At 67.4% G+C, this 27,423-nt stretch overlaps 1 protein-coding gene across 4 annotated transcripts; it reads left to right on the forward strand.

Annotated features, from left to right (window-relative positions):
- On the forward strand, positions 1–27,281 carry INF2 (inverted formin 2). Of its 4 annotated transcripts, none has more exons than XM_042990706.1 (23): positions 1–117; positions 11,517–11,916; positions 13,441–13,556; positions 13,625–13,784; positions 14,120–14,153; positions 14,739–14,880; positions 15,577–15,718; positions 15,926–16,681; positions 17,226–17,371; positions 17,449–17,510; positions 17,941–18,043; positions 18,250–18,335; positions 18,664–18,764; positions 19,346–19,416; positions 19,487–19,594; positions 19,685–19,755; positions 20,436–20,556; positions 20,911–21,075; positions 21,159–21,261; positions 21,444–21,605; positions 22,159–22,773; positions 23,213–23,269; positions 26,322–27,281. In XM_042990706.1, the coding sequence occupies exons 2-22, from the start codon at positions 11,526–11,528 to the stop codon at positions 23,266–23,268; spliced, it is 3,711 nt and encodes a 1,236-aa protein (XP_042846640.1). In that variant the 5' UTR covers positions 1–117; positions 11,517–11,525; the 3' UTR covers position 23,269; positions 26,322–27,281. The 4 variants fall into 4 exon arrangements, with proteins under 4 accessions (XP_042846640.1, XP_042846642.1, XP_042846643.1 ...); XM_042990708.1 differs by lacking the exon at positions 1–117 and adding an exon at positions 6,015–6,112; XM_042990709.1 differs by lacking the exon at positions 1–117 and adding an exon at positions 11,281–11,345.
- The last annotated feature ends 142 nt before the right edge of the window (positions 27,282–27,423 follow it).

Here is a 27,423-nt window from a genome sequence, read left to right on the forward strand (position 1 = left end):
CCGCGGAGCGGGAGCCCGAGCCCAGCCCGACCCGGTGCGAGCCGTGCGGAGCCCGCGGTGGGCGGCCTGGCGCGGCCCCTGGCCCGACCCGAGTGAGCGCCGCTGCACCCCAGCCCGGTAAGTCCGCGCCTCTGGGCCCCCCCGCCCCAGGAGCCGCAGGGAAACTGAGTCCGAGCGAGGGGGCTCTTGGGGTTGGGGAGGGGGGCTGGGGCAGCGCGGCGTGCGCCCCGGGTGGCGGCACAAGGCGGCGGGCTCCCGGCTCCCTGCCCCCGGGCGGGGCCCCAGGAGTCCCCCTCCCTCCCCCCCCCCCCCCCCCCCCCCCCCCCCCCCCGGGGCTCATCCCACCCCTGACTGCCGACCCCCGCGCGGAGACGCAGCTGGAACGCACTGGCCGCGGTGGTGGCCGGGGGTCAGCCGGGCCAGCGCCCCGCCCGGTGCCAGCAGAATTTCCCCTTCCCGCGGCTGCCACATCCTGACCATGAATCAGCCACAGTTGGGAAAATAAACTTCAACTTCGGGTCGGCAGTCCGGTGGCCCCACGAGGTGCGCACGGGCCGGGGGTCCCGCGAGTGCTGCTGTGTCTGTAGCTGCAGCGGAGCAGCTGGGCGCACCCGGGGCCTTGGCACCCCGCAGGCAGGCCTTGGGGGAGCGAGAGCCCCCATCACTGCGCTGGGTTCCTCCCGGTGGGAGGCCGGTTCTGTGTTCCCCCACTGTTCCTCCAGTCCCGGCCCTGGACCCCCTTCCTGGGGAGGGACCTGAGGCGCCATCAGCCTGCAGCCGCTCCCGTGGCGTTCAGGCTGGGGTCTGACTGCCTAGCCTCCTGAGGTTCTGTAACCCAGGGCCCCAGGCTGCATGGGGGCCGGAGCTGTGACCGCAGCGTTAGTGCCCCACTGTGACACACGGAGACCCCGACTGGCGAAGATGGCCACGACCCTGCCCGGGTCAGGCACACCCACAGGGGAGCTGTACTGGGGAAACTCCTTTCCCACCAGCCTGCTCCCTCTGGCAGCGGGACCTGGCAGTGGGACCTGGGCAGGACGCTTGCCTTCTCTGGGCCTCAGTTTCTCCATCTGTACCCTGACGGTGGGGACGGTGGCTCAGGTGTGGACCTCTTCCCTGGACCCAGAGCGAATGCCCTAACCCCCTTCACCGTGCTGTCCAGGGCAGGGAGCGCTGGGGGAGAGGGTGCCGCCGTCCCAGCGTGTCCAGTATCGGCTCTTGGTTCCGGCTCTGGGGCCTCACACTGTCCCCATCCCTCACCAGGAGAGCATCGACTCTCAATTTAAAAAGCCAAGTTGGGGTAGCAGCCCCCAGCTGTCCCCTGTCTCCCGTCCCGGCCCCACGCAGTGGCTCAGGGACGATGGACAGGTCATCGGGGCCAGCAGACAGGCAGAGGGGCCCTGCAGAGCAGAGGACCCAGAGGATCGAGTGATCAGGTGGGGCTGCCCTCCTGGGACCCAGCCATTTACAGCAAAGAGTTAACCATCAGGTGAGGGCCCCCCACTTTGTGGAGGTGCTGACGGCTGTCGGAGCTAATTGCGAACACCTCACCTTCCGGGATCGCGAGCTCCTCACCTTAAATAGACTCCGTTCGCCTTTCCTCAAAGCGCAGTTGATTCCAGGTTGGAAAAGTTAGCAGGTTCGGAAGGGCGGGGGAGGGGTGGATGGTAGCTGGATAACCTCAGGCGGGCACTGCCTGCAGGTGCAGGGCACGCCGCCGCCGGCCTGGCTCCGGCCTGGGGTGTGGGCACCCTCTGAGGCACCCAGAGGAGGAACCAGGAGGCAGAGTGCCCCCACAGTTGGAGGGGTGAGGCCTGACTCAGCTGCCTGGCCCCCTCCCCCCTGCACCCCAGCAGGGGTCTAGCAGTTGCTTGGCTCAAGGCCCAGTGGACACAGTGGCTTGGGAAAGGCAGTGGACAGAAGTGGGTCCAGGGGACCTGGGCCCGGCACAGAAGGTTGAGGCCAAGCAGGAGCCAGGCCTGGGGGACCCTGTGTGTCCAAGATGAGAAAGTGGTTTCAACCCATTATAAAGGAAGGAGTGCCTGTGCTGGGGCAAGCGCCTGGTCCCTGGACGTGTGAGAGAGGATCTGACCATGAGGCCCCACCCCCAGCAGCCTCACCCCTAGCAAGGAGGGTCCTGCCGGGCCCACCTCTCAATACCAGACAGCCTGAGTCCTGAGCTGGCGTGGAGTCTCTTCACCAGCTGCCCACCTACCCAGCGCGCAGAGAAAGCTCCAGACCGAGGGAAGCTCTCGCTCCGGGACCGCCAGCCTCCTCCTCCTCCTGGGCCAGGCAGCAAGACAGGGGGCAGGGTGGGCCCGTCCCCCCAGCAGGGGCCACCGCTGCTTGTCCGCTGGACAGCACCTTCCCCAGGTGTGACTGAGGAAGCTGTGCGGCTGCCCGGGGCCTCCCCTCTGCCGGGTGCACTGCCAGAACCTCCTGAGAGCGAGTCCCGAGTCTGGCCTGTGCACTGCAGCGGTCCCAGGGTCCTGAGTGGAGTCTGTGTGCAGAACGGGTGAATGCACGAAGGAGTGAATGGACCCACCCCACGGCCTCCAAGTCTCACGCCTAACCAGTGAGGCACGGGTACTGTGATTATCATCTGTTTCACGGAAGAGGAAACTGAGGCACGGGGTTGTTGGCTTGTAGAATCTGTGGTGTCACTCTGGCAAGATGCATTTATAAAGCCCCTACTGTGTGCCCCGGGCTTCTGGGCTCACCTCACTGCTCCAGAGGGCCAGAGCAGGCGTACGGAAAGTGCTTTCCTGGGGTCAGGGTGAGGACTGGCTGGCCCCGGTGAGCACCTGGAGGCCAAGGCTATCCCCCGTCCCGCGTCACCACCACTCTGGGAATAGGAGAGCCTCGTCCTGGCCCAGCAGCACCCTCTGGCCTCCCAACAAGGGACGGGGCAGGCCCCGGGGCACCCACCTGGGTGACTCCCTAGCAGCGCACGTGGGCAGGCAGCTGCTGTGGGGCAGGAGGGGGGTGGTGACAGCACTGGGAGGACTAGGCCACCGAGCTACCTGAGGACATCGTGCGCTCTCTGCCCGGCCAGGCCACCCTCCCCGCCGTGTGCTGCTGGGGCACCCTCCACCGCGCCCCTGCCTGTGAGCTGGGCCCACGTGGGAAAGGAGAGGCTGGAAGGTGGGAAGGTGGACCCAGGGCCACCTGCTCGCATGAGGCTGGCCTGGGCTGACCCCACAGGGAAGGCAGGGGCCGACGTGAGCAAGGAGTCGTGTGCAGTGCTGCTGAGGGCCATCATGTGGGGCCCTCTGTGGGTGAGAGACCAGCCAGGAGATACACTTGGGGAGGTGGAGGCAGGCCGTGCCTCCCATTTAGCAGATGGTGCCGCTGAGGCCGAACCTCCAAGCCTAGCCTTGTGGCTAGCCCAGGGCATGCTGGGTCAGGGAGGAGGAGGCCAGTTCCAGACACACATGCAGCCCCGGGTGGTGGCTTCCCTGCACTGCCCCAGTCCCCACCATGCCCGGGCCAGCCAGTGCCCACCCCTACGTGCACACACACGAACACACACAGCCCGTGGGGCAGGGCTTTCTGTCTCTGAGCTCGATCTTGGCCTTGCGGAGTACTGGTGGACGTGGGTGTGGACACCAGCAGGGGCCCTGGCCAGCTGTGTCAGAGGGCATCAGTCTCTCCACTGTGCCTGGCCCTGGGTGTGACCTCAGTGTGCGGCCTGCTTCCGCCGCCATCCGGGTCCCCGTGCCCGGGTGCCCGGTTCCGCTCCAAGTACAGCCTGGCACCGCCGTCCTCGAACAGCCGCAGGGAGGTCAACTGTCCGCTCTTGGCCCGGCCGGCGGCGGGGAGGGGACGCGGCCTGTCCCGCCTCCCACCCGCACTGACGGGAGTGCCGGGGCGGGACCCCCGCCCTTCTGGAGGCCCCCACTGCCCCTGCCTGGTGCCAGCCGGCTGCCGTGGAGGTGGGGGCGGGGGAGTGGGGGGCCGCCCCCCGGAGGTGGCAGAGTGATAGGAGGGACGCCCAGAGGTGGGACCCGGGAGATCACCTGTAAGAGGAGGTGGGGGGTCCCACCCAGGAGGGGCCTCGCAGGCCAGGCAGGCAGTGCTGGCTCAGCCAAACCAGCATCCCCGGAGAAAATCCCGGCCCTTTTACAGATGAGGAAACCAAGCCCATGATGGGCCTGGCCCTGCGCAACTGGCAAGAAATACCTGGGGGGGGGGGGGCGTCTTGTGGTGGACACTGGGTCTCGCTCACCGGCGCGGGCCAGGCTGCCGGCACTGGCTGCCTGAGCCAGGCGACCCGGGGCTGCCGAGTGGGGGGCTGCCCAGTGGGGGCTGCATCTCAGCTCATGTCGGCCGCTGGTAGCCTGGCTGAGGAGGAGCAGGCGGGGGGCGCAGTGGATGGGTGGGCAGCTGGGCACGGTGCTTTCCGGCGCATTCCCGGGACTTACGGATGGTGCCTGTTGCTCTGTCAGCAGGCCCAGGGGTTGGCATTGACCCGCGCATCCCCATTCGAGGACTGCGGCCAGAGCTCTGGGAGGTCCTGTGGCTGGTCCAAGGGACACAGCCAGCCAGCGGCGGAGCCTGATCCCAGCCAGAGCCTGAGCCGTCCTCTGCCCTCAGGGCCCTGGTAGTGCCGGGCGGCCCCTCCCCCCCCCCCCCCCTCAACCCGCTGCTTTGTCCTCCCTGCTCCTGGGCAGGAAGCCTCCAGCTGGGACCAGGACGGCCAGGGGCAGGGACTGCCGGGGCAGGCAGTGGGCAGTCTTGAGCCATACCCCAACACCCCGAGGCCTCGGCAAGCACACACTGCAGGGCCCGAAGCCTGAAGTCTATGGCCAGCCCTTCTCCCTGGGCACCGAGTGTCCTCCCAGCCTGGGAGAGGCCTTTCCTGAGGACGGCAGGGAGACAGAGGAGGGACATGGGGTCTCCCGAAGGAGGCATCTCTGAGCTGCATCTGGTCTTGGGGGACAGAACCCAGGGAGGAGGGATTCTGGTGGCCGGAGGTCTTCCTGTGGCCCAGCAGAGCCCCTGCGGGCGGAGGCTGTGGCCAGGCACGGGGCCTGCGGGCGGTCCAGCAGCCCCAGAGTCAAAGGCCACCCTGCCACGTGGGGGCCTCCGGTTCCTCACAGGCAACACAGGTCTGTACTTGTCACTGTCCTCCAGCGATCACTGTTGGAACTGGCTCAGCCACAGAAGGCAGCGGTGGCCGCCGCTGTCCTCCTCAGCCACCCATGCTGCCCTCCTGTGCTGAGGCAGGCGGGCGGCACCCGCCCCTCACGCCTCCGGCCACCAGGCGCTGGACCAGACCCTTGGGAGTGTCAGAGGGGACCAGCCCCCTCCAGGGACTCCCACTGGGCCTGCCCTTCAAGCAGCTGGGGGAGTGGAGGCCTGGTGACAGCAGGAGGTGAGGGCAGACCCAGTCCCTGCCAGCTCCCAGCACAGGTGGAAGCGAAAGCTCGGCTTCCTGGCGTGGGTGCCTCCACCCCTTCCTGTCCTTCCCCACCCAGCAAGCCATCCGCTGGGGTCAGGGGGACACCCAGACCACCCCAGCCCAGTCCCAGAACCTCCTCCCAGGGAACAGGGGCAGGGGAGGGATAGGGGAGGGGCAGGGGTGGGGCAGGGGCAGCATCAGCAGTACCCCCCCCCCGCCCCCGCACAGGCGTTTCCTGTTTGCCAAGTCCATCCCCCACACCAGGGCAGCCTTTTCTGTGGCTTCTTTCCTAACCCAGGAGGGTGGGACCCACGGAGGATGCAAACAGGCCCGGCCTGGGCTCTGTGTCTGACCTCACTCCCACCTGCCCCAGATCCTGGTGGCACAGTGCCTGGCCTCCCTGGTGACCTGAGCTGAGCCCTGTTCCCTCTGAGATTTGGGGCCTTTTCTGTCTTTCTAATTATGACAAAGACCACATTCACCCCAGATGCAACTTCTGTTAGCATTCAGGCGTGTGTCTTGTGTGATATGTTTTATGGTTGAAATCCTACACAGTACGGCTTGGTGTCCTACTTCCTGTCTCTGTTTTTAATTCAACACTGCTGTGAAGGTCTTGGCGCCCACCCGCCTGCAAGCCGCCCCTTCTGTCTTATTGCTGGATGCTCCGGCGGCCCGGCCGGCCTCCTCACACACAGCGGGGCATTCAAGGTGAGGGCTTGGGAGGCATGGATCTTGCACCCCGTGCTGGGACTGCAGGCAGCAGGGGGTTGGAGCATGAGACCATGGGGGGGGGATGGGGGGGGGCGCGGGCAGTGGGAGGACTCTGCCCCTTGGCCAAGGTCCTCTGCACTCTGCCTGCGGGTGGGCAGGTGATGGGTCGGCACTCTGCTGTTCCTCCTTCCCCAAGGCCCACTGTGCACTGGACCCTCACCGGGGATGAGCCCGAGGGCAGGTGACCCACCCAAGCCCCTTGGGGGCTTGCAGCCTGGTGGGTAAGGTCGTATGTGCCCGAGGCTTAGAAGGAACCAAGGTCTTGGAGGGAGGAGAATGGGATCAGCCTCAGGGGCTTCCCCAACCCTGCAGGGCCCCGGCTGCCCCTGGACTCCGGGGGAATTGCCGCTGGAAACACAATCCAAGGGTTACCAGGCAGTGGAAAAATTCGGAGCTAAAAATACAGTGTGGCAGCCCCTGCCTCCAGTTCCGGAACCCCGCTCCTGCCGTTTTAACCCGCCTTCCCCAAGGAAGGCAAGCTCGCTGTTTGCACCCCGCCCCCGCCCTCACTGGCTCTGGGCCCAGAAGCACCCCAGCCCTGGTGGGGATGTTGGCAGGGCCGCCCCTCTCACAGGTGCCCAAGTCCCCAGCCTGTGCCTTCCCTGGCCCTCACGGCCCGCCCAGGGCCCCCAGCCCCTCCTCCAGCCCTCGCAGGGATCAAGGAGCAGAAGGCCAAACCCCCTCCTCCAGGGCGCCGAACTCCGGCACTTAGTGCGGGCTTCCCCGCCGCCGCACGCTGCTGGAAGCCCCCTCCCGCCCCTGGGCCCATGCAGGGGCCTCCCGGCAGCCGTGCCCAGGACATGGCTTGGTGCCCGGTGCCCGCCTCAGGAGGCTCTCCCGCTCAGGCTCGGTTTCCCTATTTGCATAGCAGGGGCTGGTCTCTGAGGTCGGGGGGGGGGGGGGGGCAGCTCTGACCCTGCCCCCGCCCCCACGCACACAGCTTGACAGACAGGCAGGGGCGGTGGCTTGCCGTGAGTCAGCACAGCTGCCCGGGCCTGTGGGCGCCGGGATGTAGGTGCGGGCAGAAAGGCAGATGGGTGTGCGAGGAGGGGCCAGGAGGACCGGCGTCCAGTCTCCTCCAGGTCCTCGAGTCAGCAGCGCGGGCCGTGAACGCGCGTGAGCCGTGGGCTGACCCAGGAGAGCTCGGAGGGAGACCCTGCCTTCGGGAGTCAGAGTCTGCAGGGGGAGGCGTGGCCCCGCCCCAGTGGGAACCCCACGTTATTGGTAGAAAAACTCGAACGCTGGAGAATCTCGGGCGACATCACACTCCTGCGGGAGCCCCAGCGCCTTCCTCTGCGGAGTCCCTCTGGTGCAGGGCTGGGGGGGGTGGGCACGGACTGCCTGGGGAGGGGGCACCTCCCAGCTGCCCTAGGTCCAGGGTAAGGCCTCAGCCCCCTCCGGGGGCTCGGGCCCTGGAGACCCTCGTGCTCTACGGCGGGCGGTGCTGGCTGCAAAAATTCTGCGAATGCAAATTCCTGCGCTGGCCCCGCCCCCGCGCGAGTGGGGGCCCCGAGAGCGCATTCCTGAGCGTGTGGCCCCGCCCCCGGCAGGCTGGCCACGCCCCGCCCGGCGGGCCCGAGTCTGGGAAGGTCCCTGCGACCCCGCCCTGTCTCGGCGCCGGGCCTGGCTGGGGGCCCGCCGCTCGGCCCACGAGTCGGGCAGGGCCGGACGCCCGGGGACGGCGTTACCACAGCCACAGCGCTCCCGGGCGCTCGCCCTGCCCACCAGGTCCAGCTTCTCCCCTGGCAGCCCCGCAGCAAGCGTCACTGTACAGATGGAGAACAGAGGGGCAGAGGGACTTCCCCGCGGCACACAGCCAGCGAGCAAGCCCAGGAGCCTGGCTTCTGGCTCCCAGCATGCTGCCTCCCACGCAGGTCCCCTCGCTGTCCTCCCGAATCCCTCTGGGGCTCGGGGCGGAAATGCTCAACCGCCATCCGGATGGGAAAGAGCTGTTTATTCTGAGCCGCTTCAGGCAGCGAGTTGGTCACCGCTCGCATTTGTCAGACTCGAGGCAGGCGGGAGGGTGGGAGCACTTCGTATTTTAGTTCCATGTATATATGTTCGCTGTTAGTGTGGACGTACGTGTATAATGTATGCGTGCGGTGCATATTTTTTAAGCATTCATTTTTAAAAATTATTTTATTTAAAATTTTTATTGTATAATTATTTATTATTAAAATTATTTATTTAAGTAATTTCTACACACAATGTGGAGCTCGAACTCACCACCCTAACTGAAATCAAGAGTCAGAGGCTCCTCTGACTGAGCCAGCCAGGCGCCCCACATCTATACTTCTTATATATAATTGTTGCCATGTATGTGTAATATCATGTGCACACATATGAGGTATTCACGTAGTACATACACGTTACACGATATATGCTTACTGTGCATGTGTAATATTATGTGCATTAACGTACATGTGCAGCCTATGTACATAGTATAGAATACATGCGTTAATTATCACTATGTAGTACGTATATCTATGTGTATATGATGTATACGTGTAGTACATACATGGGCTCTGTAGCATGTATATGTTAATATGTGAAAGTGTTTTCTATGTATAGAAAGCTTCGTTGTAGGAAAAAGGGGGGCTCAGGGGCACCCGGGGGAGGGGCTGGGGGCCTGGGGAAGTGGGACAGCCCGCGTGATCGCTTGGGGAGTGCGCTCGGCTTTCTGGTTGGTCCTCAGGTGGGCGTGGCAACAAAAACTGTGGAAGCCGTCATCCAGCCCCGGCCATGTGGGACACTGTCCCAGGGTGGTTGTGCGTCAGAGATCGAGGTCCGACTTCCGGCAGGTCTGCTGTGGGAGACAGCGGGCTTCCTCCTGGGCTGTGGCTGCAGTTTGTGGGTCGGAGTTCTGTCCTGGTGTCTGGCCGCCGTCCATCCGTGTATTCAGGAGCTCATCCTGAAAGGCAGTTGAAACATTTCTAGGGAGTCATCCTCCACCCAGGACCTAAGCAGGTGGGCCTTGGATGAGCCCAGGCAGCCTGGTGGCATCACAGAGGGAGAAAAGTCATCCCTACCCACAGCTGAGCTCACTCTCCTAGTTGGACGCCCTCTCCATACTGGGCCACAGCCCGGTGCCAGCTTGTGAAACTCAGCTCCGGGGCACACAGCTTAGGATCCTTCGTGGACAGGCAGGTGGATGGGCCGGTCACCTGCTGCTGTGGTCCCACCCACCCCACCCCCACAGGCCAAGGGAGCCCCCACAGGTGGGGTCCCTTGGGGTGGAGAGCCCGTGGCCGCCAGGAGCCCGGTGGGGCGCTCTGGGCCACGCAGGCTGGCTCTGAGAGGCTGTTTTCTGCATCTAGGGACCCCTGGGGCTCTTGGGGGGGAAGATACTTAGGATGCTGGAGGCCTGGCCTGGGAGAGGTCATGTTCCAGCCACTCAGCCTGTGCCAGGGAAACAGGGACTTGGGCCAGTGGGGCGGGGGTGGGGGCGGGGAAGGCAGGGTCAGTCTCGGCTGCGTCTTTAGGCAGCAGCACCCGAGGTGCGTGGCAGCGTGTGCGAAGGCCCCTCTGCTGTGCTCTTCGTGGTGGTGGGAGCGGCCCCCTCCCCTGCCACCAGGAGGCCGCCCAGGAGGGACCAGAGCCACAGCCGGCAGCGGTCAGCAGGGATGAGAAGCCAGGAGAGTGTGAGGGGCGGCCCGCGGCAGGGCCTGGAATGGGTGGGCAGAGGCAGCCGGAAGGTCTTGCGCATCTGGGTGAGTGGACGGTGAGGGAGGGGATAAGAGGGCCGGGCCTGAGGGAGCAGGTGGGCTGTGCGGTCACAGGGAGGGCTGTAAGGGCTCCTGGGGGACGGTGACCGCCACCCGGCCACCCCCCTGCAAGGACACCGCACCCACTCCCTCTCGGGATGCCCCCAGTAGGCTGATGCAGAAATTCAGGCGAGGAAAGGAGGCTCAGACGGCTCGAGTGGCCGGTGGGCCCAGAGCTGTTCCTCACCCCCCCGGCCCCCCCGCTGGGGGACCCCAGGGGCCTGTCGGGCAGTCAGCCAGGCAGGAGGATAAGGGGCTCGGTGGGGGTCTGGACCCACTGCAAACAGGAGGGGCTGCTGAAAGGCCAGGCCAGCCATGCCAGTGGGGGGTGGGGGGGCGCTCGGGAAGCACAAGGGACAATACCCAAGAGTCACCAAGGCAGAGGGGGCGGGAGGCCTCCAGCTGCACCACAGTGAGCACAGAGGGCCTAGAGCCAGGCCTGGGACAGGCCCCTGGGCTCTCGACCCCTCTCGGCCTGCATCTCCTACATATGACCTCAGATGGTCCGTGGGGTCTCCCCCCGACTTACCGGGTCCCGCAGCCCTGAGATCGAGGCCAGGCTGGACGGCCAGCCTCTCCCAGCCCCCCTCGGACCGGAGTCCAGTCTCACTCAGCCCTGCCCTTTCCAACGGGGGGGCGGTGGGCATGTGACCGCGCTTCTCTGGGTGCCTCCCCCGTTCCTGTCCCGTCAGGTGGGCGCGGTGGGGGGCTGGAGGGCTGTGGCATCCCCGGGCGTGAGGCGTGACGGTACTGCCGCGCTCTGGTCCTCGGGCTCCCTCTCGGCAGCCCCGTGCTGTCCTTCTCAGGCTCTAAATATAAAACCTGAGCCATACATGGTCGCGGAGAGCCTGGGCTGCCCCTGACTTTTGAGGCCGGTCCCCAGAGGCCGCGGTCCGGGACGGCGTCACCACCGAGGGGCCGGAGGAGGGGGGCTTGCCGGGGGTGGCGAGGGCGGAGGCACAGCCCGTCCTCTTTAGGGGAAAGGTGTGTGTGAGGGGGCATCCGGTGCTCCGTCCACATTGGTTGGCAAACGCAGGGCCGCGGAAGCCAGGGCCTGGCAGGCTGCTTCCCCGCAGGGAGGGCCGGCGATTGGGGGAGCACCGGGCATGACCCTCCAGTCAGCCCCTTCCCCGGCACACGCCTGAGGCCTGGAATTGCCCCGCTGTCCCTATCTGACCCTGTCCACTGGGCAGGGGAAGTGCCCCGGGACAAGATAAGGGAGCCCCGAGACGCCACTTTTGTTGCATCATCACTGCTGGGTCAGTGGTATTCCTGCCGGTGTAGCCGCCTCGACAGGGTGGGCGGGGCGGGGGGGGGGTGGCGCTGCTGTCAGCCCAGCCGCTGTGGCCAGGAGCGCCTGGCACGGAGGAAGCCGGGGGGGCGGTGGCAGCTCAGACGGGACGAGGGTCTGCCCGCAGCATCCCCCCCCCCGCCCCCGCAGGGCAAACCCGGTGGGCGGGTGGGGATACTGAGGCGGGGGACCCCCGCCCGCACCCGCCCTGGCCTCTCCAGCGGTGGGGCACCCGGGGGGCGGAGCTGGGCTCAGGACTCACGCCCCCCTCCCTCCGGCCCTGCAGTTCGGCAAGATGTCGGTGAGGGAGGGCGCGCAGCGCAAGTGGGCGGCGCTGAAAGAGAAGCTGGGGGCCCAGGACTCGGACCCCACGGAGGCCAACCTGGAGAGCGCCGACCCCGAGCTGTGCATCCGGCTGCTGCAGATGCCGTCCGTGGTCAACTACTCGGGGCTGCGCAAGCGTCTGGAGAGCAGCGACGGCGGCTGGATGGTGCAGTTCCTGGAGCAGAGCGGCCTGGACCTGCTGCTCGAGGCCCTGGCGCGCCTGTCCGGCCGCGGGGTGGCCCGCATCGCCGACGCCCTCCTGCAGCTCACCTGCATCAGCTGCGTGCGCGCCGTCCTGAACTCGCAGCGGGGCATCGAGTACATCCTCAGCAACCAGGCCTACGTGCGCCAGCTCTCCCTGGGTGAGCCGCGGGCTGCCGGGAGGCCAGGCCGGCACAGCCGGCCAGCCCCTTGGTAACTCTGCGTGAGGCCCCAGGCCCCGGAGGGCGGCGGGAGGGCTGGGGTCGCAGGAGAGAGCTCGGCTGGGCAGGCTGGGAGGGCTTCCCGGAGGAGGAACCGGGTTCGCATCGGCCCCAGGTCTGGGACGTCCAGGTGACCTTGGAGCCCTGGTCCTCCACCGGCCGCACCTGGCTGCCCGGTCTGTTCTGTGACCCGGCCCGGCCTTTCCGCCCAGCCCTGCGCTTGTTGGGGCCCCACCCTCTCCCCCCCCCCCCCCCCCCCCCCCCCCCCCCCCGGGCTCTGCCTACACCACTCCCGCCACCCAGGTCCGGGCCCTGGCGGCTGGAGTCCCGCTTGCCTTCCACCTGGCTCCGAGCCCTTTGAGCCCATGGCCTCTTCCTCCACCTTCCCCCACACCCCTGCCCCTGCCCATTCTGTGCCGTCTCCCACCACGTGGGGCTTCACCTCCAGCTCAGGCTGCTCTCTGCCTTTGTGTGCCTGCTGATTCCTTAAGTTCTTTTTTTTATTTTTTTTAATGTTTATTGATTTTTGACGGGGAGAGAGAGAGAGAGCGAGCGAGCATGGGTGGGGGAGGGGCAGAGACAGAGGGAGACACAGAATCTGAAGCAGGCTCCGGGCTCTGAGCTGTCAGCACAGAGCCGGACGCGGGGCTCGAACCCACGAACCGCGAGATCATGACCCGAGCTGAAGTCGGACGCTTCACCGACTGAGCCACCCAGGCGCCCCTGACTCCTTAAGTTCTGACTCCCGCTCCCCTCCTCCAGGAAGTCTCCCAAGGCTGCGCCCAGGGTTAGTCTTCCACCCTTGAGAGCAACCTCAGGTGGCCCTTAGTGAGCAGGGATCACTGTGTGTCCCTTGCCTGCCAGGCTGTGCTGCTCCGTGGCAGCACCCGGGCCCCACGATGCTTGGGGCTCCAGGAGGGGCCAGTGACGGGTGAGTCGGCCCGTGGGGTGGGGGAGTGCCCGTGTGGGTGAACAAGCCACAGGCCACCTCGTTCCTGCCCTACCCAGCCTGGGCTTGGCTGTGCCCCCTGTGCCAGCTCGGGGATAAGGTGGGAGGCAGGGGGCCACGAGGACGAGGGGGCATCCCGGGCTGTCAAGCACAGTCGGTACTGAGTTTGATGGAAGCATGGGCTCGGCCCAGGGCCATGTGCCAGCGTGGCCCTCGGCAGATCCAACAGGGACCCCTCTCAGAACTGAGGCCCAGTCCAAGTGGACCCCCGCCTGTGAGCCCGTGCCTGCGGGGTCTGCCTCTCTGGTCCCGGAGGCGGGTCTGGGCACCTGGGGAGGCCAGCCCGGGAGGTGGCCGGTGTGCCGGTGCAGGGCGCCCTCTGGTGTCCACCTGCGGAAGTGTGGGTTCAGCTCAGGCCCAGGTGGGGACCAGCCGCCAGGAGGGGAGAGGGGGAGCCGGGCCTGGGGTCCTGGGCCCCCGCTGAGACTCCCCCACAATCCCCCGCCCCTCGGCAGCTCTGGACACATCCAACGTGATGGTCAAGAAGCAGGTGTTTGAGCTGCTGGCTGCCTTGTGCATCTACTCGCCCGAAGGCCACATGCTGACCCTGGACGCCCTGGACCACTACAAGGTGAGCCTCGGGGGACCCTGGGGCCTCGGTGGGCCCGGGGCACGTGCTGACCCCTGCCCGCCCTGCAGACCGTGTGCAGCCAACAGTACCGCTTCAGCGTCATCATGAATGAGCTCTCGGACAGCGACAACGTGCCCTATGTCGTCACCCTGCTCAGTGTGATCAATGCCATCATCCTGGGCCCCGAGGACCTCCGCACCCGCACCCAGCTGCGCGGGGAGTTCACCGGTAACCGCCCGCAGCCCGCCCCAGGACCCCAGAGGAAGGCTCTGGGAAGCCGGCCCCCACCTGCCCCCCTCGGGGGACTCGGGGCCTCTCGGTGTTGACGCCCATCCCCAGCTCCGGTCCTACCAGTTGTGGGATGACCCCTTAGTGGGTGCGACCACGTGTCCCTCCAGAGTGTTCCTGGTGCCTTAGGAATGGCACCGCCTTCCGGGGGGTGGGAATAAGCCCAGGGGGAGACCAGAGGAGAGGCATCAGAGGTGCAAGCGACCGGGGTCGGGGTGGGGGGGGCCGGTGGCAGCAGCCTCTGAGGCCTGCTGACTCCTCCTGTCCCTTCCCAGGGCTGCAGCTGCTGGACATTCTGACACGTCTGCGGTGAGTCCCCTGCACCGTCCCCCAAAGCCAGGCTCGCCTTCCCCTGGGCCCCACACAGCACCTCCAGAGGGGCAGGAGAGGGCTTCTGCCGCTGGACCCAGGCCGGTTGACAACGCAGTGTGCCACGCTGCGGGGTCTCCCTGCCTGGGGCCTTGGAGCTGCCCCTGGAGGCTAGGGTTGCCTCATGCAGTGCAGGACCCCTAGCTGAATAGGAGGGCTCCTTCCGTGTAAGTATATCCCAGATGTCGTACAGGATATACTTATGCCAAAGGTCACTGGTCGTTTATCTGAAATTCAAACTTATTTGGGTGCCGGGGAATCCACGTAGCAGAGAACCCCCATCCTGGGCCTTCTCAGGACCACTCTCCTGGGTGGGACCCCAGCCCCGGGGGTGCCAGCTGGGGAGTGCGGAGCCAGGGGGAGGAGCCTGGGCCTGTGGCTCTGCTGCTGAGCTGGCCCCAGGCTGAGGTTTGGCCACATGCGAAGCGTGGGCCACGCTGAGGGTCGTCCGTGCGTCTGTCCAGGGTCGGGGAGGCTGGGGGGTGGGGGGCAGCGGCCTCAGCCCATCCGGCCCCCTCGCCCCAGGGATCTGGAGGACGCCGACCTGCTGATCCAGTTGGAGGCCTTCGAGGAGGCTAAGGCCGAGGATGCGGAGGAGCTTCTGCGCATCTGCGGCGGCGTCGACATGAACAACCATCAGGAAGTCTTCACTTCTGTGTTCCACAAGGTGACGACCCCCGGGACTGTGGCCTGGGCGCCGGGGCTCGGACACGGCTGCCTTCCCGGCCCTGGTAGGCCCCACCCCCAGCGGAGCCGTGGGCCAGATGTGGAGATGCGAGGGAGCAGTGAGGGGTCAGGGGGCTGGAGAGGGGAGAGCCTGGCGCCTGGCGGTAGGTCCGGGCTGTCATAGGCACAGAGCCAGGGCCCCAGGACCCAGGAGGACAGCATTACAAAGGCCTGGGCTGCCCAGAGGGAGCTGGACTGTCCTGGGCCCCAGCTCGCTGGCTACCGCCAAATGGCCTGAGGGTCCCCAGGACCAGCAAGAGGCCAGGAGGCTGATCTCTGGTCCAGCTCAGGCCCTCCCTGTCTGGGACCTTCTGTCCTTCAAAGAACCCGTGGCTCTCATCCAGGCGCGAGCGTCCCCAGGGGGCATCCAGAAACATCCAGAGACATGAGGGTTGCCACAGTGGGGCAGAGGGCACTATCGGCTTCACGGGGGCCGGGACCAGCATCCCACAATGCACAAGGAAGCCCCCGCACGGAGAGCGGCCTCACCCCGAATGTCACCGGTGCGACGGTCAGGGAACCGTGAACCCAGCTCATCACCCGGGCCCCGCAAGCCGCAGAGTGCTGAGGGGGTGGACGTTCCCGGCAAGCTGAGGTGCTCCCGCTGACCCAGCCTCCGCCCCCCCCTGCCCCCCAGGTGAGCTGCTCCCCGGCGTCTGCCCAGCTGCTGTCCGTGCTGCAGGGCCTGCTGTACCTGGAGCCCACCCTGCCCTCCAGCCAGCTGCTCTGGGAGGCTCTGGAGAACCTGGTGAACCGGGCCGTGCTCCTGGCCAGTGACGGTGAGCAGGTGGGGCCCAGCGGGCACGGTGCCCACAGCCCTCACCCACCTCCCGCCCTGACCCCTCGCCCGATGCACGGCCAGCAGGGTCTCAGACCACTGCCGGAGGGTAGCCGCCCCCTGCCTGAGGGCAGTGGCCACGCCTGTCCCACCTCCCCCTACCCACCTCCTCTGGCCCTCGGCCCTGACCCCGGCACCCCCTCCCCAGTCCAGGAATGCACCCTGGAGGAGATGATGGAGCGGCTTCTGTCCGTCAAGGGGCGGCCACGCCCCAGCGCCCTGACCAAGGCCCACAAGAGTGTCCAGGCTGACCTAGGCCAGGGTCGGAGGGGCAGCGTGCCCCAAAACAGCGGCGCCCCCAAGGCGGGGGTGGGGGGCCCGAGGCCCGAGGCGGACCTCAGCAGCCTGCACGCTGTCGAGGACCTGGTTGCTCCACAGCTGAAGGCCCCAGCCCCCCCACCTGCACCTCCACTCCCTGGTCCCACCACGGGGCCCCCTCCCCCGCCCCCCCCACCTCCTCCTCCCCCCCCTCCCCCACTGCCAGGCCTGGGAGCCCCAGCGCCCCCACCCGCACCCCCACTCCCTGGCTCCACCGCCGGGCCCCCTCCTCCTCCCCCCCCTCCCCCACTGCCAGGCCTGGGGGCCCCACCCCCCCCACCCCCTCCACCACCCCCCCTGCCTGTCTCTGGCGGGGCCTTACCTCCTCCACCTCCACCGCTCCCGGGCACGGGGTGCCCGCCCCCACCCCCGCCGCCTGGCCTGGACGGGGGCCCCCCTCCACCCCCACCCCTGCCGGGTACCTCTGGCCCCTCTGCGGCGGGTGGCGTGGAGGAGGTCATCGTGGCCCACGTGGGCCCCAGCCTGGGCTCCTCCGCCTGGGTCCCAAGCCACCGGTGCGTGCACGCTCCCACTGTGCGCATGAAGAAACTCAACTGGCAGAAGCTGCCGTCCAATGTGGCCCAAGGTGAGCCCCCGCCCGGCTCTGATGCGGCGCGAGGTGAGGGCCCCCCAGGCTCCGTGAGCGGCTTCCTGCCCGAGCGGGGGTGCCGGGCCCTGCTGGCCTGCGATACCGACTGGTAGTATATGTGCTCACACCTGGGCCCCTGTGTCTCCCCCCCTCCCCCCCCCAAGTGTGGGCCAGGGCCATTTGATCTCTGCTCTGGACTCAGCTCCTGGGAGGTCTGGGCAGGGCGGGGCGGGAACGGGTCACAGGTCACCTGTGGAGGGCCTCTCTTCCCACGCGCACCCTCGCAAGCCGATGGGTGGCTCCGATGCCACAGCCCCACAGCGCCCAGGCCCCTGGGTGCCAATGCCCAGAGAAGGTCAAGGCCGGGGCCTCCTGCCAGCCGGGTCACGGGCACGTATGCGTCCGCATGCATACGGTGTGACAGCAACGGGGCGGCGGGGTGGGGGGGCCTCCCCGCCCCGCCCCGCCCCGCCCCGCCCCCTCCGTCCGTCAAGCCGCTGGGTGGGTGGGCGCGAACCCGACCGGGGCCCCTCGTCCACAGAGCACAGTTCCATGTGGGCCTCGCTGAGCAGCCTGGGGGCCGAGGTCGTGGAGCCGGACTTCTCCAGCATCGAGCGGCTCTTCTGCTTCCCCGAGGCCAAGCCCAAGGAGCAAGTGGCAGCCCCGGCCAGGAAGGAGCCCAAGGAGGTGGGGCCGGGCTGGGGCTCAGCCAGGGGCCTCTGCTGCTCCCCGGGCACCAACACCAGGGCGGGGGTGTTTTCCAGATCACTTTCCTGGACTCCAAGAAGAGCCTGAACCTCAACATCTTCCTGAAGCAGTTTCGATGGTGAGCGGCACCGGCGTCACGGCCTCGCCCCTGCCCCGCCCCCTCGCCCGCACCTCCCGCTGGGCTCTGCGGCGCCCTCTGCAGGCCGCTCTGGGAACTGCACGTTCCGTCCTCGAGACCCAGACATCCGCGGGGAACCCCTCTGGTGGCTCCGGCTACGGAGCTCCCTGGGGTGCCTGAGCCAGACGGCCCGTGTCGCGAGCAGCCCCCTGGAAGGGGGAGGCGGAGGGTGCTCTGGCAGACAAGGAGTGTGGTAGTCGGCCCCAGGCCTCCTTACTGTTCAGCTGAGGCAGGTGGTTTGCCTTCTCTGTGCCCCGGGTGTGACCAGCGGAGATGTCACAGGCCGAGGGCAGTCCCCGACTGGCAGGGTCCCCAGGAGCCCACATGAGGCCCCTCTCCTCCCATCCCAACCACCCCCTCTCACCTGCAGCTCCAACGAGGACGTCACTGCGATGATCCGGGCTGGGGACACCACGAAATTTGACGTGGAGGTCCTCAAGCAACTCCTCAAGCTCCTCCCTGAGAAGCACGAGGTGAGTCAAGGAAAGAGACTTGCTAGTCCTGCCGGGGGCGGGGGGGGGGGGGCAGCACGGGGGGGGGGGGGGGAGGGCTCCCGGCTCGCGGAGTGTGCCGGATGGGAGGGGCGCCGGCGTGAGCGGGCCACACAGGTGCAGGCAGGGCAGGGGGCTTCCTGGGAGGGCCGGGATCCGGAACCCCAGGAGTGGTCTCCTGTCTGCAGGTTGAAAACCTGCGCGCATTCTCGGAGGATCGGACCAAGCTGGCCAACGCCGACCAGTTCTACCTCCTCCTGCTGGGCATTCCCTGGTGAGCGAGTGGGGGAGGGGCAGAGGGGAGGGGAGAGGGGCTGTGCAGGCCGTTCCCTCAGGACTCCGTGAGGAGCGCCACACGGTCACTCGTGCAGCCGCCCGCTCTGAGAGCCAGGGGTGCCCCGCAGGGAGGCGGCCGCCCTCCGGTGCAGCAGAGCTGGTCCAAAGTGCCATCCCTGGGCCCTGCCCCAGTCCTGCTGAGGCCCAGGAGCGCGTGTTGGAGCGCCAGGCCGTGGGACCCCTCCCCGAGCTCTGTGCCTCAGCCCCCAGCCGCTGCCCACCCGCAGGTGGGGGGCCCCGTCCCTGATCTCCCGCTCTGTCCCCAGCTACCAGCTGCGGGTGGAGTGCATGTTGCTGTGTGAGGGCACGGCCGTCGTGCTGGACGTGGTGCAGCCCAAGGCCCAGCTGGTGCTGGCCGCCTGCGACAGTGAGTGGGGGCGGGGCGCTCGGCACCAGGAGAGGGAGCGGTCGCCCGCCAGAGACGCACGCAGTCGTGCGCACAGACACAGGCACGCGTGCGTTTGCGGGTACACACGTATGTGTTTATGTATACACGCACGCACACGTGCAGAGGCACACACGTGTGCAGATACTCGCCGCGTTCTCCAGATGAGGGAGCAGCGGGAATACACCACAGCCACAGGGCAGAGACACGCGCCGTGGCCCCCCACTCCCTTCTTGGCCACGGGGCCAGAAGGGCCACCCTCCCCGACGCCCCAAGGGACAGTTAGCCGAGAACCAGGGAGGTCACAGCTACAACCTTCTAGAAGGTTCCTCTCAGCACCCTCATCCACAGAAGGGGGCAGGGGTCATCTGCCCCAGGGTCGTGAGGGTTCAGTGAGTGTCAACGCTGGCAGACCTGCTCCCCGAGCCCCGGAGGCCGTCCGCGCTGGGACTGCAGCCCGGGAGGGAGCGTGGGGGAGGGGACCGAGGGGTGCTGGCCCCAGGCCGCAGCCTCAGACGCCTCGCAGCACCCGCCCCTCCCTCTGCCCTGGCGCCCTCCCGCAGGCCTGCTCACCAGCCACCAGCTGCCCGTCTTCTGCCAGCTGATCCTGAAGATAGGAAACTTCCTCAACTATGTAAGTGTGCCGCGCCCCCGGCCGCACCCCCAGCCCCAGGAGGCAGGACGCTCACTCCCCACCCCCGTAGGGCAGCCACACGGGGGACGCCGACGGCTTCAAGATCAGCACGCTGCTGAAGCTCACGGAGACCAAGTCCCAGCAGAGCCGCGTGACGCTGCTGCACCACGTGCTGGAGGTGTGCCCGCGGGGCGGCCCCTGGGGCCCGGGCATCCCCGGGGGCCCGGGCGGGGCCGCGGCGGCGCTCACCGGACACGTTCTGTTGCAGGAGGTGGAGAAAAACCACCCGGACCTCCTGCAGCTTCCGAGGGACCTGGAGCGGCCCTCCCAGGCAGCGGGGTACGTGCCCCCCACCCGCCTCGCCCACGCCGGGACCCCCACCCCTGGTCCTGACCAGTAAGGCAGCCGGACCAGGCCGGGCCCCCAGATGCCCGTGGGACCCTCGCTTTCGGCCTGGGATAGGACCTCGGGTCCATCATGGCCTGATGGCCTGTCCCCAGATGATTTACGGGAGGAAGCTGAGGCCACGAAAGGGAGGGAGTGACCTGGTCGTGGGCATACCAGGGGCTAGTGCGACACCACCCTTCATAAGGTTGACCCTCACAGCAGCCCGTGAGCAAGGCCCATTGCACAGATGGCAAAAACCGAGGCCCGGGGAAGTGGGGCTGCATCCACGTGGGTCACTCGGCCCAGAGGGGCAGCCCTGGGGAGCGTGGCCCGGGCCTTCCAACACCAGGCACACGCTGCTATGGGAGGTCGTCAGGTCCCAGAGCTGCAGAACCTTTCTCGGAGGGTCAGACTAGGAGGATGGGCCGAGGCTTTGGGGTCGCTGTCCTGACACATCCCCCCAGCACCGCTTGGCCCTTCCCAGAGCCCTGACGTGCTTCCAGAAGCCTGTGGGCGTACGCGGTGAGGGCCCCCAGTGACCCCGCGGGCGTGCAGGGTGAGGCCCCCACCGACTCCACGAGACTGGACCTCAGCTGTCACCTGACCCCAGCGCACTCTCGCGTACTTTTCAGGATCAACCTTGAGCTCATCCGCTCGGAGTCCAGCACCAACCTGAAGAAGCTTCTGGAAATGGAGAGGAAGGTGTCCTCCTGCATCCCTGAGGTGCAGGAGCAGTACGCCCAGCGCCTCCAGGCGAGCGGGGCTGGGCTCGGGGAGCAGTGGCCCGGTGGCGTCCAGGGGCGGGCCCCTCCAGCCAGTGGGCCAGTCAGTCCGGGAGGGTGGAACGGGCAGGGCCGGGTGAGTGTGGGGGAGGACGGGGCCAGGGCGAGGGGCCCCGCGGCAGGGCGGCGCTGCTGTCCCTGGTCCCGAGGCAGCTCCTTTCCCCGGGGGCCGCGGTACCCAGTTGTCTGGTCCCACTGAGAAACCACTGCCCGTGGGGGCCCGTGCCGGCGGCCATCACCCTCCCGGGCTGTGTCCCTGTGACGGCAGGTGCCCCCCCCCCCAAGGGGTCCTCCCAGGGCCGTGACCGTGCGCCCACGCCCCCAGGCCAGCATCGAGGCCTCCCGGGCGCTGGACGAGGTGTTCCGGGCCATCGAGCAGAAGAAGCTGCAGCTGGCCAGCTACCTGTGTGAGGACGCTCAGCAGCTCTCCCTGGAAGACACGTTCAGCACCATGAAGACCTTCCGGAACCTCTTCCTCCGCGCCCTGAAGGTGGGCCCGCAGCCCCTTGCGGACCTCAGGCGGGACGGCTGCCGAGGGCTGGGGTCACGGGGCTCCGTGTCGGTCCCGCGCAGGACAACAAGGACCGGAAGGAGCAGGCGGCCAAGGCGGAGAGGAGGAAGCAGCAGCTGGCCGAGGAGGAGGCGTGCAGGCCGCGGGGCGAGGATGGGAAGCCCGGTGAGGCCAGGCGCCGGCTGGGGGCCCAGGGAGCCCCCGCGGGGCCGCGCCTGCATCTGGCCCACGCTCCTCCCTGCCCTGGAGACCCGGCGGCACCTCCCACGCCTCCAGGCTCCAGGTCCCCTGGGCGGGCTCGGGGGGCCCCACAAGCCGCGTCTCTGAGGGTCCCTGGGGCTTCTCAGTCAGGAGGGGAGTCGGGAAGCAGGAGGACGTGTGTGTCATCGATGCCCTGCTGGCCGACATCAGGAAGGGTTTCCAGCTGCGCAAGACGGCCCGTGGCCGAGGGGACGCGGAGGGGGGCAGCAAGGCGGCTGCCGGAGACCCCCTGAGGGACAAGGCGCCTGGTGAGACCCTCTCCCACCTCCTCATCGCCATTTCCCGCCCTCCTCGCTGCCCGGAGCCTCCCCTCCTGCAGGAAGCCCTCATCTCCCTTGCCGTGGGAGGTGGGGCCAGAGGAGCGGCTCACCCTTCTGGTGCTGGGGTGTCTCTGCCACGACAGAGAGCTCCCCGCGGGTGTGACAGCCCCCAGGCGGGCGGGAGAGATGGGCCAGCGGGCCTTTGACATCCGTCCCTGGGGCTCAGGGGTGCTGAGGGGGGCGGGGCGGGGCGGGGCGCTGCACTCCATTCTGCGTGGCTGCCACAGGGGCTGAGGGACAGGGGTGAAGTAGGCCCACACCCCGGGGCGGACAGTGGATGCCGAGGGCTGTTCTCCGGGAACCCCCACCTGGAGGCCGCCAGGGATGCCTCCTGGGGCAGCGGGTGCTGCGGAACGGGGACGTTCCGGTAGAAGCAGATACGGAGGGAGGCCCCCCGCTCCAGCACACCCTAAGTGGGGGCGCCGTCGGGCTGGCCTGGGAGTTGGGCCCCACCCTCAGCTGCCCTGTCCTGTGTCCACAGTGGCCACCAGAGACCCTGCAGGAGACACCAGCCACCCCACCTCTGAGCCCCACGGCAGGGACCGCGTGGATGCCACGGCCCCCGGCCCGCAGCCCACTGCTGACCCATCGGAGGAGGAGGGGCCCGGGCCCCTGGAGAGGCGTTCTTCCTGGTACACCGACGCCAGCGATTTCCTGGCCGCAGAGGACCCCCAGGCCCCCCAGCCCTCTGCGGGGGCCTGGCCGGTGGTGCTGGGAGGGGCTCAGGCCCTAAAGCCTCTCAGGCTCTCTGGTGACAAGCCCCCCGGGGCCACGGGGTCGAGCCAAGATGCTGAAGACCCCGCAGGCCCTCGGGACGCCTGCCTGGCCGAGGCCGACAGCACCGTCCGCAGGCCGGAGGCTACAGGCACGCGTGGCCACGGTGCCACAGGCCCCGGCGTGGCTGGGGACGGGGACGGGGACGGGGACCAGGAAGACACAGCTCCGGATTCTGCACTGGACACGTCCTTGGACAGATCCTTCTCGGAGGACGCAGCGATGGATTCCTCAGGGTCTGGCACCCTCCCCAGGACCCGGGAGCGAGCCTCGAAGGGGACAGGCAAGCGAAGGAAGAAGCGCCCCTCGAGGAACCAGGAAGGTAACTTGGGGCTCCCCTCCCATCATCCTTTGTGCCCCGGAAGCAGGGCACCTGGGAGGGCAGGTCACACAGGGCCTGGGGGCACTGGCATGGGGTCAGAGCTCATCCGTCCCACGCCAGAGCCCTGAGTCTCTCTCTGCAGCGGGCGAGTGGTCCTCTTCCCCCCCCACCCCACCCCCAGAGCGTCCCCACGGCCTGGGGGAAGGAGGCCACGGCCCCACCTTCCGCGGGCGGGAAGGGCGACTGTGGGGCCGCTGCCGAGTGGCCGTGCCCCTGGCCCACTGGCAACCACTTCTCGAGACCTCAGGCAGGGAGTGGCAGGTGGGGCCGTCAGCCAGGGGCCGCCTGAGGCCCGGCCGTGTTTGGCTCGGCGTCCAGCTCCCAGCTCAGGGTGGGTCAGGAAAAAGCCGTTGAGTGCGTTTCTCTTATTTGGAAGCAGAGGTTGCCCCTGACTCTGACGATAATAAAACAAAAAGACTCTGTGTGATTCAGTGAGGTACGTACCCCGCCTGGTGCCTGCACTAACGGTGAGCAGAGGCGGGGCCTGGGCCCTGCCGCTCCTGGACGCTAACCCGCTCCCTGCAGCCCCCCCCGCCCCCCCCCCCGGGCCTGACAGCAAGCCCCCCTGCCTCCTCTGCCGCTGGTGGTGGGACCTGCCAGCCCTCCGCCTCGCCCCCCCTCTCGGGAAGGGCGGGAGCCATGCCTCGCTTAGCTGGTGTCCCCGCTGCGGCCGGGTGCGACCTCAGAGCTGTGCGCCCAGCAGAGGGGCCTCAAGAGGGCGGGGTGGACGAGACCAAGTCGGGTGCCCTCTGGGGAGCAGGGCCGCTGGGTCCCTGTCCCGACCAGCCTAGCTGACCATGGGGTTTACTGACTCCCAGCCTCCGGGTGAGACCCTCCACAGGGCACACCCCAGCCCTCCTCCGGCCCTGGTCCGGCCACACGTCCTCCTGGGGGGCAGTGAGTGACGGGCCCTCTCCAGGGAGCGGGCGGGCCTCCCCTCCCTGGCCAGGTCCTGGAAGCCATGAATGGGTCGATAGGCACCTCCTGGGTCGACAGCACCAGGACCCCCGGGTACGGGCAGGACCGTCCGTGTCTCTGATGTGGCCCAGCAGGCTCACAGACGCAGACGGACAGGCCTGGGGTCCCCGCTGCGCTCTGGACTGTGTCAGTGGGTGCCGGTCTTGTGTGCCACGATAGGGGGGGGCCGTCTGGTTCTCCCCACACCTGTAGCCTTGCTGGGGCCGGCTCGGCTCCCAGCTCCAGGGCTTAGGCCTCAGCTGGCGCCCAGAGGAAGCAAGGGCAGGAGTGAAGTCAGGGGCTCCCGTCTTTACGGTTTATCCTCACTGTCGGGGACAGCCTTCCGCCTGTCTCCTCCCAGGGTTACTTTCTGAGCTGGGCTGGCGTGTCCTTTACGAGCCGGGTCCGCCCCCGCTGCCGGCCCCAGGTGTAGGGGACAAGTGGGCCGTGTGGTCCGTGGGTTGGGGGCCTGCGGCCACATGTGCCCACTGCCCAGTGAAAGGCCAGGGTGCTCCCTCTGCTGCCACACAGCCCTCCACAGGTCCCCCCGTCCCCGGGGGGGGGGGGGCGGGGACAGGAGGCAGGAATCCCAGCCTCCTCATCTCCTCGAGATTTTATTTGCAAAAACGTCAACCCGACAGGAAGTTTGCAAGATCATAATGAACACCGCCCACCCTTCACCCCGAAATGGCAAAATCTTGCAAAAAATAGCAAAGTTATCAGCATTTGCTGCCAACTTTGAGCATTGCTCTCAACTTTATGAAACAATTTGAAAGTTCTAGACTTTCAAACGCTTGGCCCCTGAACCTGACCTCAGGGGTCTCCTGAGAGCAAGGCTCTTCTCCCCACCCCCCCACCCCCCCCAGGACGAGTCAGGGTCTGTCCTGTGCAGCCCCAGGCAGGTGTTCCCAGGCAGGCCTGTCACACTGTTCACAGTTATTTGGACTTTTTGGAAATGAGGTCCTACCCAGGACCAGGCATCCAGCCTCAGTCTGTCTTGTGTGGCTCTGGGATTGTGGTTGTGGAAGACACCTTCACTCCAGGTGTTTCCCCTTGCCCCCAGCCCACCTGGTTCCCGATGGTGTTTGGGCAGGAATTCTGCACACGGGACGTGGGTCCCCACGCCGACCCCCAGCACCCCAGGAGAGCTCGGGGCCATTTGCCCTGTGGTCAGTGACCTTCACATCAATTATCTGGTTAAGGTGGTGATTTTGAGAGACCCCTGCTGTGCGGTGCCCTGGGCGCCCCCCGCCCCTGGCCCTGTGTCCTGGCACCCCGCAGTGGGGCTGGGATAGAAACCATGCTCTGAATGACTTTTTTCTTAAGATTTTTTTTTTAACTTTCTAATGTTTATTTATTTATTTATTTTTTTATTTTTATTTTTGGGACAGAGAGAGACAGAGCATGAACGGGGGAGGGGCAGAGAGAGAGGGAGACACAGAATCAGAAACAGGCTCCAGGCTCCGAGCCATCAGCCCAGAGCCTGACGCGGGGCTCGAACTCACAGACCGCGAGATCGTGACCTGGCTGAAGTCGGACGCTTAACCGACTGCGCCACCCAGGCGCCCCATCTAATGTTTATTTTTGAGAGAGAGAGAGAGCGTGAGCGACTGGGGGAGGGGCAGAGAGAGAGGGAGACCCAGAATCCGAAGCAGGCGCCCGGCTCCGAGCTGTCGGCACAGAGCCCGGTGTGGGGCTCGAACCCACCAGCTGTCAGAGCGTGACCTGAGCTGAAGTCGGGCCCTTAACCGGCTGAGCCGCCCGGGCGCCCCTTTCTTGAGATTATTTTTTTAATGTTTATTATTGAGCCAGAGAGAGAGAAAGCGCTCGCGTGCGTGCATGGGAGAGGGGCAGAGGGCGAGAGGGGGAGAGGATCCCAAGCAGGCTCTGAGCTGTCATAACAGATCATGACCTGAGCCCAAATCAACAGTCGGACTCCTGAGCCGCCCAGGCGCTACACTTTGAATGACTTCCGACCTTTCTGCCCCGTCTTTCTCAAGCATGCTCCCCAAACCCAAGTCTGCTGCAGACGCTCGGGGGGCCTGGGACGGGCCTGGCTCTGGTGTGGCCGGGGTGGGGGGAGGGGAGTCGGGCAGGGTGCCACGAGAGGGCCCCTGGACCAGAGGGCTTTAGTGGGCCGGGGACCTTGCAGGGCCAGTTGGGGGGGCATGCAGGTGGCAGGAACTGTCCAGGTGGGGACAGCGTAAGGGAGCAGGAGGGACACCGCCGGGGAAGCGCCGGGAGAGACAGCGGTGCCGGGGATCGGTGAGGGCCGACCGTGTGCTAAGGGCCCAGATCCGGCCTGGACGGGTGGGCAGGAGCCAGCTGGCTGGGGGGCATCCCAGCATCTTGCACCCGGAAGAGTCCTGCTGTGCAGGGGCGAGGGCCCAGGGTCAGAGCGGACCCAGAGACAGTGGGCCCACCGGGCAGTGGTGATGGGACAGCAGGAGCCTGGGGACCCCGACGCAGGTGCCTCGGCGCTGTCCCCGGCAGGTCTGCTCCTAATGATGCTTTCCTCTCGCCCCCCACAGGCCTCGGCCGTAAGCCCAAAGCCAAGTGAGCGTGCCCGCTGCCGGCCTCCACACAGCCGTGGGCCGCCGGACGTGCGGTTGAGCGGGGCTCCTCCGGGGCCAGGCTGGGACTGGGCCCCTGGGGAACCAAAACTCTGTGCCTTACCCTCCGGGGCCGTGGGCCTCCCGGAGCTTCCTGGGTCTGTTCTGGCCGAGACCCCAGCAGGCACCAGAGCCCAGCCCCCCGCACGCCCCAGCTCCCTCGTGGTCTGCTTGCCGAATGCCGATGCCCACGCCGGCGCCCGCATGCTCCCCAGCACCCGCCCGCAGGGGTGAGGGGCAGTGGCTGTGTCCCCAGGGCACCTTGAAGCTTGCGCCCTGCCCTCTGGCCACCTGGTGCCCAGATGCTTCTGGAGACAGGCCCTGGCGGACCTCTCCCTGCAGAGCCGTGGGAGCCCCTGCCCCCGCCCGCTGCCTCCTTACCGAGCCTCAGTCCCCCGCTCCCCGCTCTGCCCCCCAACCTGCTTCGCCAGGCCGGAGCAGAGAGTGTTTTTTCACTGAAATAGGGTTGTTCATGCATTCCTGCTGTCCTGCGGTAGCTGAGTTGGGTACAGGTGGGTGGGAGGACCCTGGGGCCTCGGGTAGGGGCAGGCTGGCCAGCATTGCCACAGATATGCCATGGTGCCCCTACTCGGCAGACAGGATCCACACCGGGCACACCCAGCCCTGGGGGCGGGAGGGCATCTGTTCTCGCCGCCCCCGCCAAGCCCTCGCCACCCTGTCGACAGAGTGACCCAGCCTGCAGCCGCCGCTGCCTCCGGCGGGGTCAGGCACGCCCCCGCCGGCCGAGAGGAGACCAGGGCCCACCCCGGGAGGGCCAGCCTGCCCGCGCCCCCACACCCGCCCCAGGTGTGCCCTGCCACCCAGGCTGGCATCTGGAGAGCCTCAGACCAATAAACAATAAAGAGCAGAGCCAGCCCATCGAGGGCCACGTGGTTTCAAGAAGCTGCGGGCGAACGTGCAGGGGCTGGACGGTGCCCGGAGGGGTCTGCCCTCCAGCAGCTGTGATGCGCTGGGGGGAGGGGGGGGTGGGCGGGCCGGCGCCCACAGGGCACCCAGAGTG

This window comes from Panthera tigris, chromosome B3 (genome assembly GCF_018350195.1).
Source record: "Panthera tigris isolate Pti1 chromosome B3, P.tigris_Pti1_mat1.1, whole genome shotgun sequence".
NCBI lineage: Eukaryota > Metazoa > Chordata > Mammalia > Carnivora > Felidae > Panthera > Panthera tigris.

Bases quoted from the DNA above. Each gene is read 5' to 3' on its own strand.
- INF2 (XM_042990706.1), top strand. From the start codon at position 11,526: ATGTCGGTGAGGGAGGGCGCGCAGCGCAAGTGGGCGGCGCTGAAAGAG. The intron at 18,336-18,663 runs GTGAGCGAGTGG...CTCTGTCCCCAG, and splicing joins CTCCTGCTGGGCATTCCCTG to CTACCAGCTGCGGGTGGAGT. The intron at 22,774-23,212 runs GTAACTTGGGGC...ATTTGGAAGCAG, and splicing joins CCCCTCGAGGAACCAGGAAG to AGGTTGCCCCTGACTCTGAC.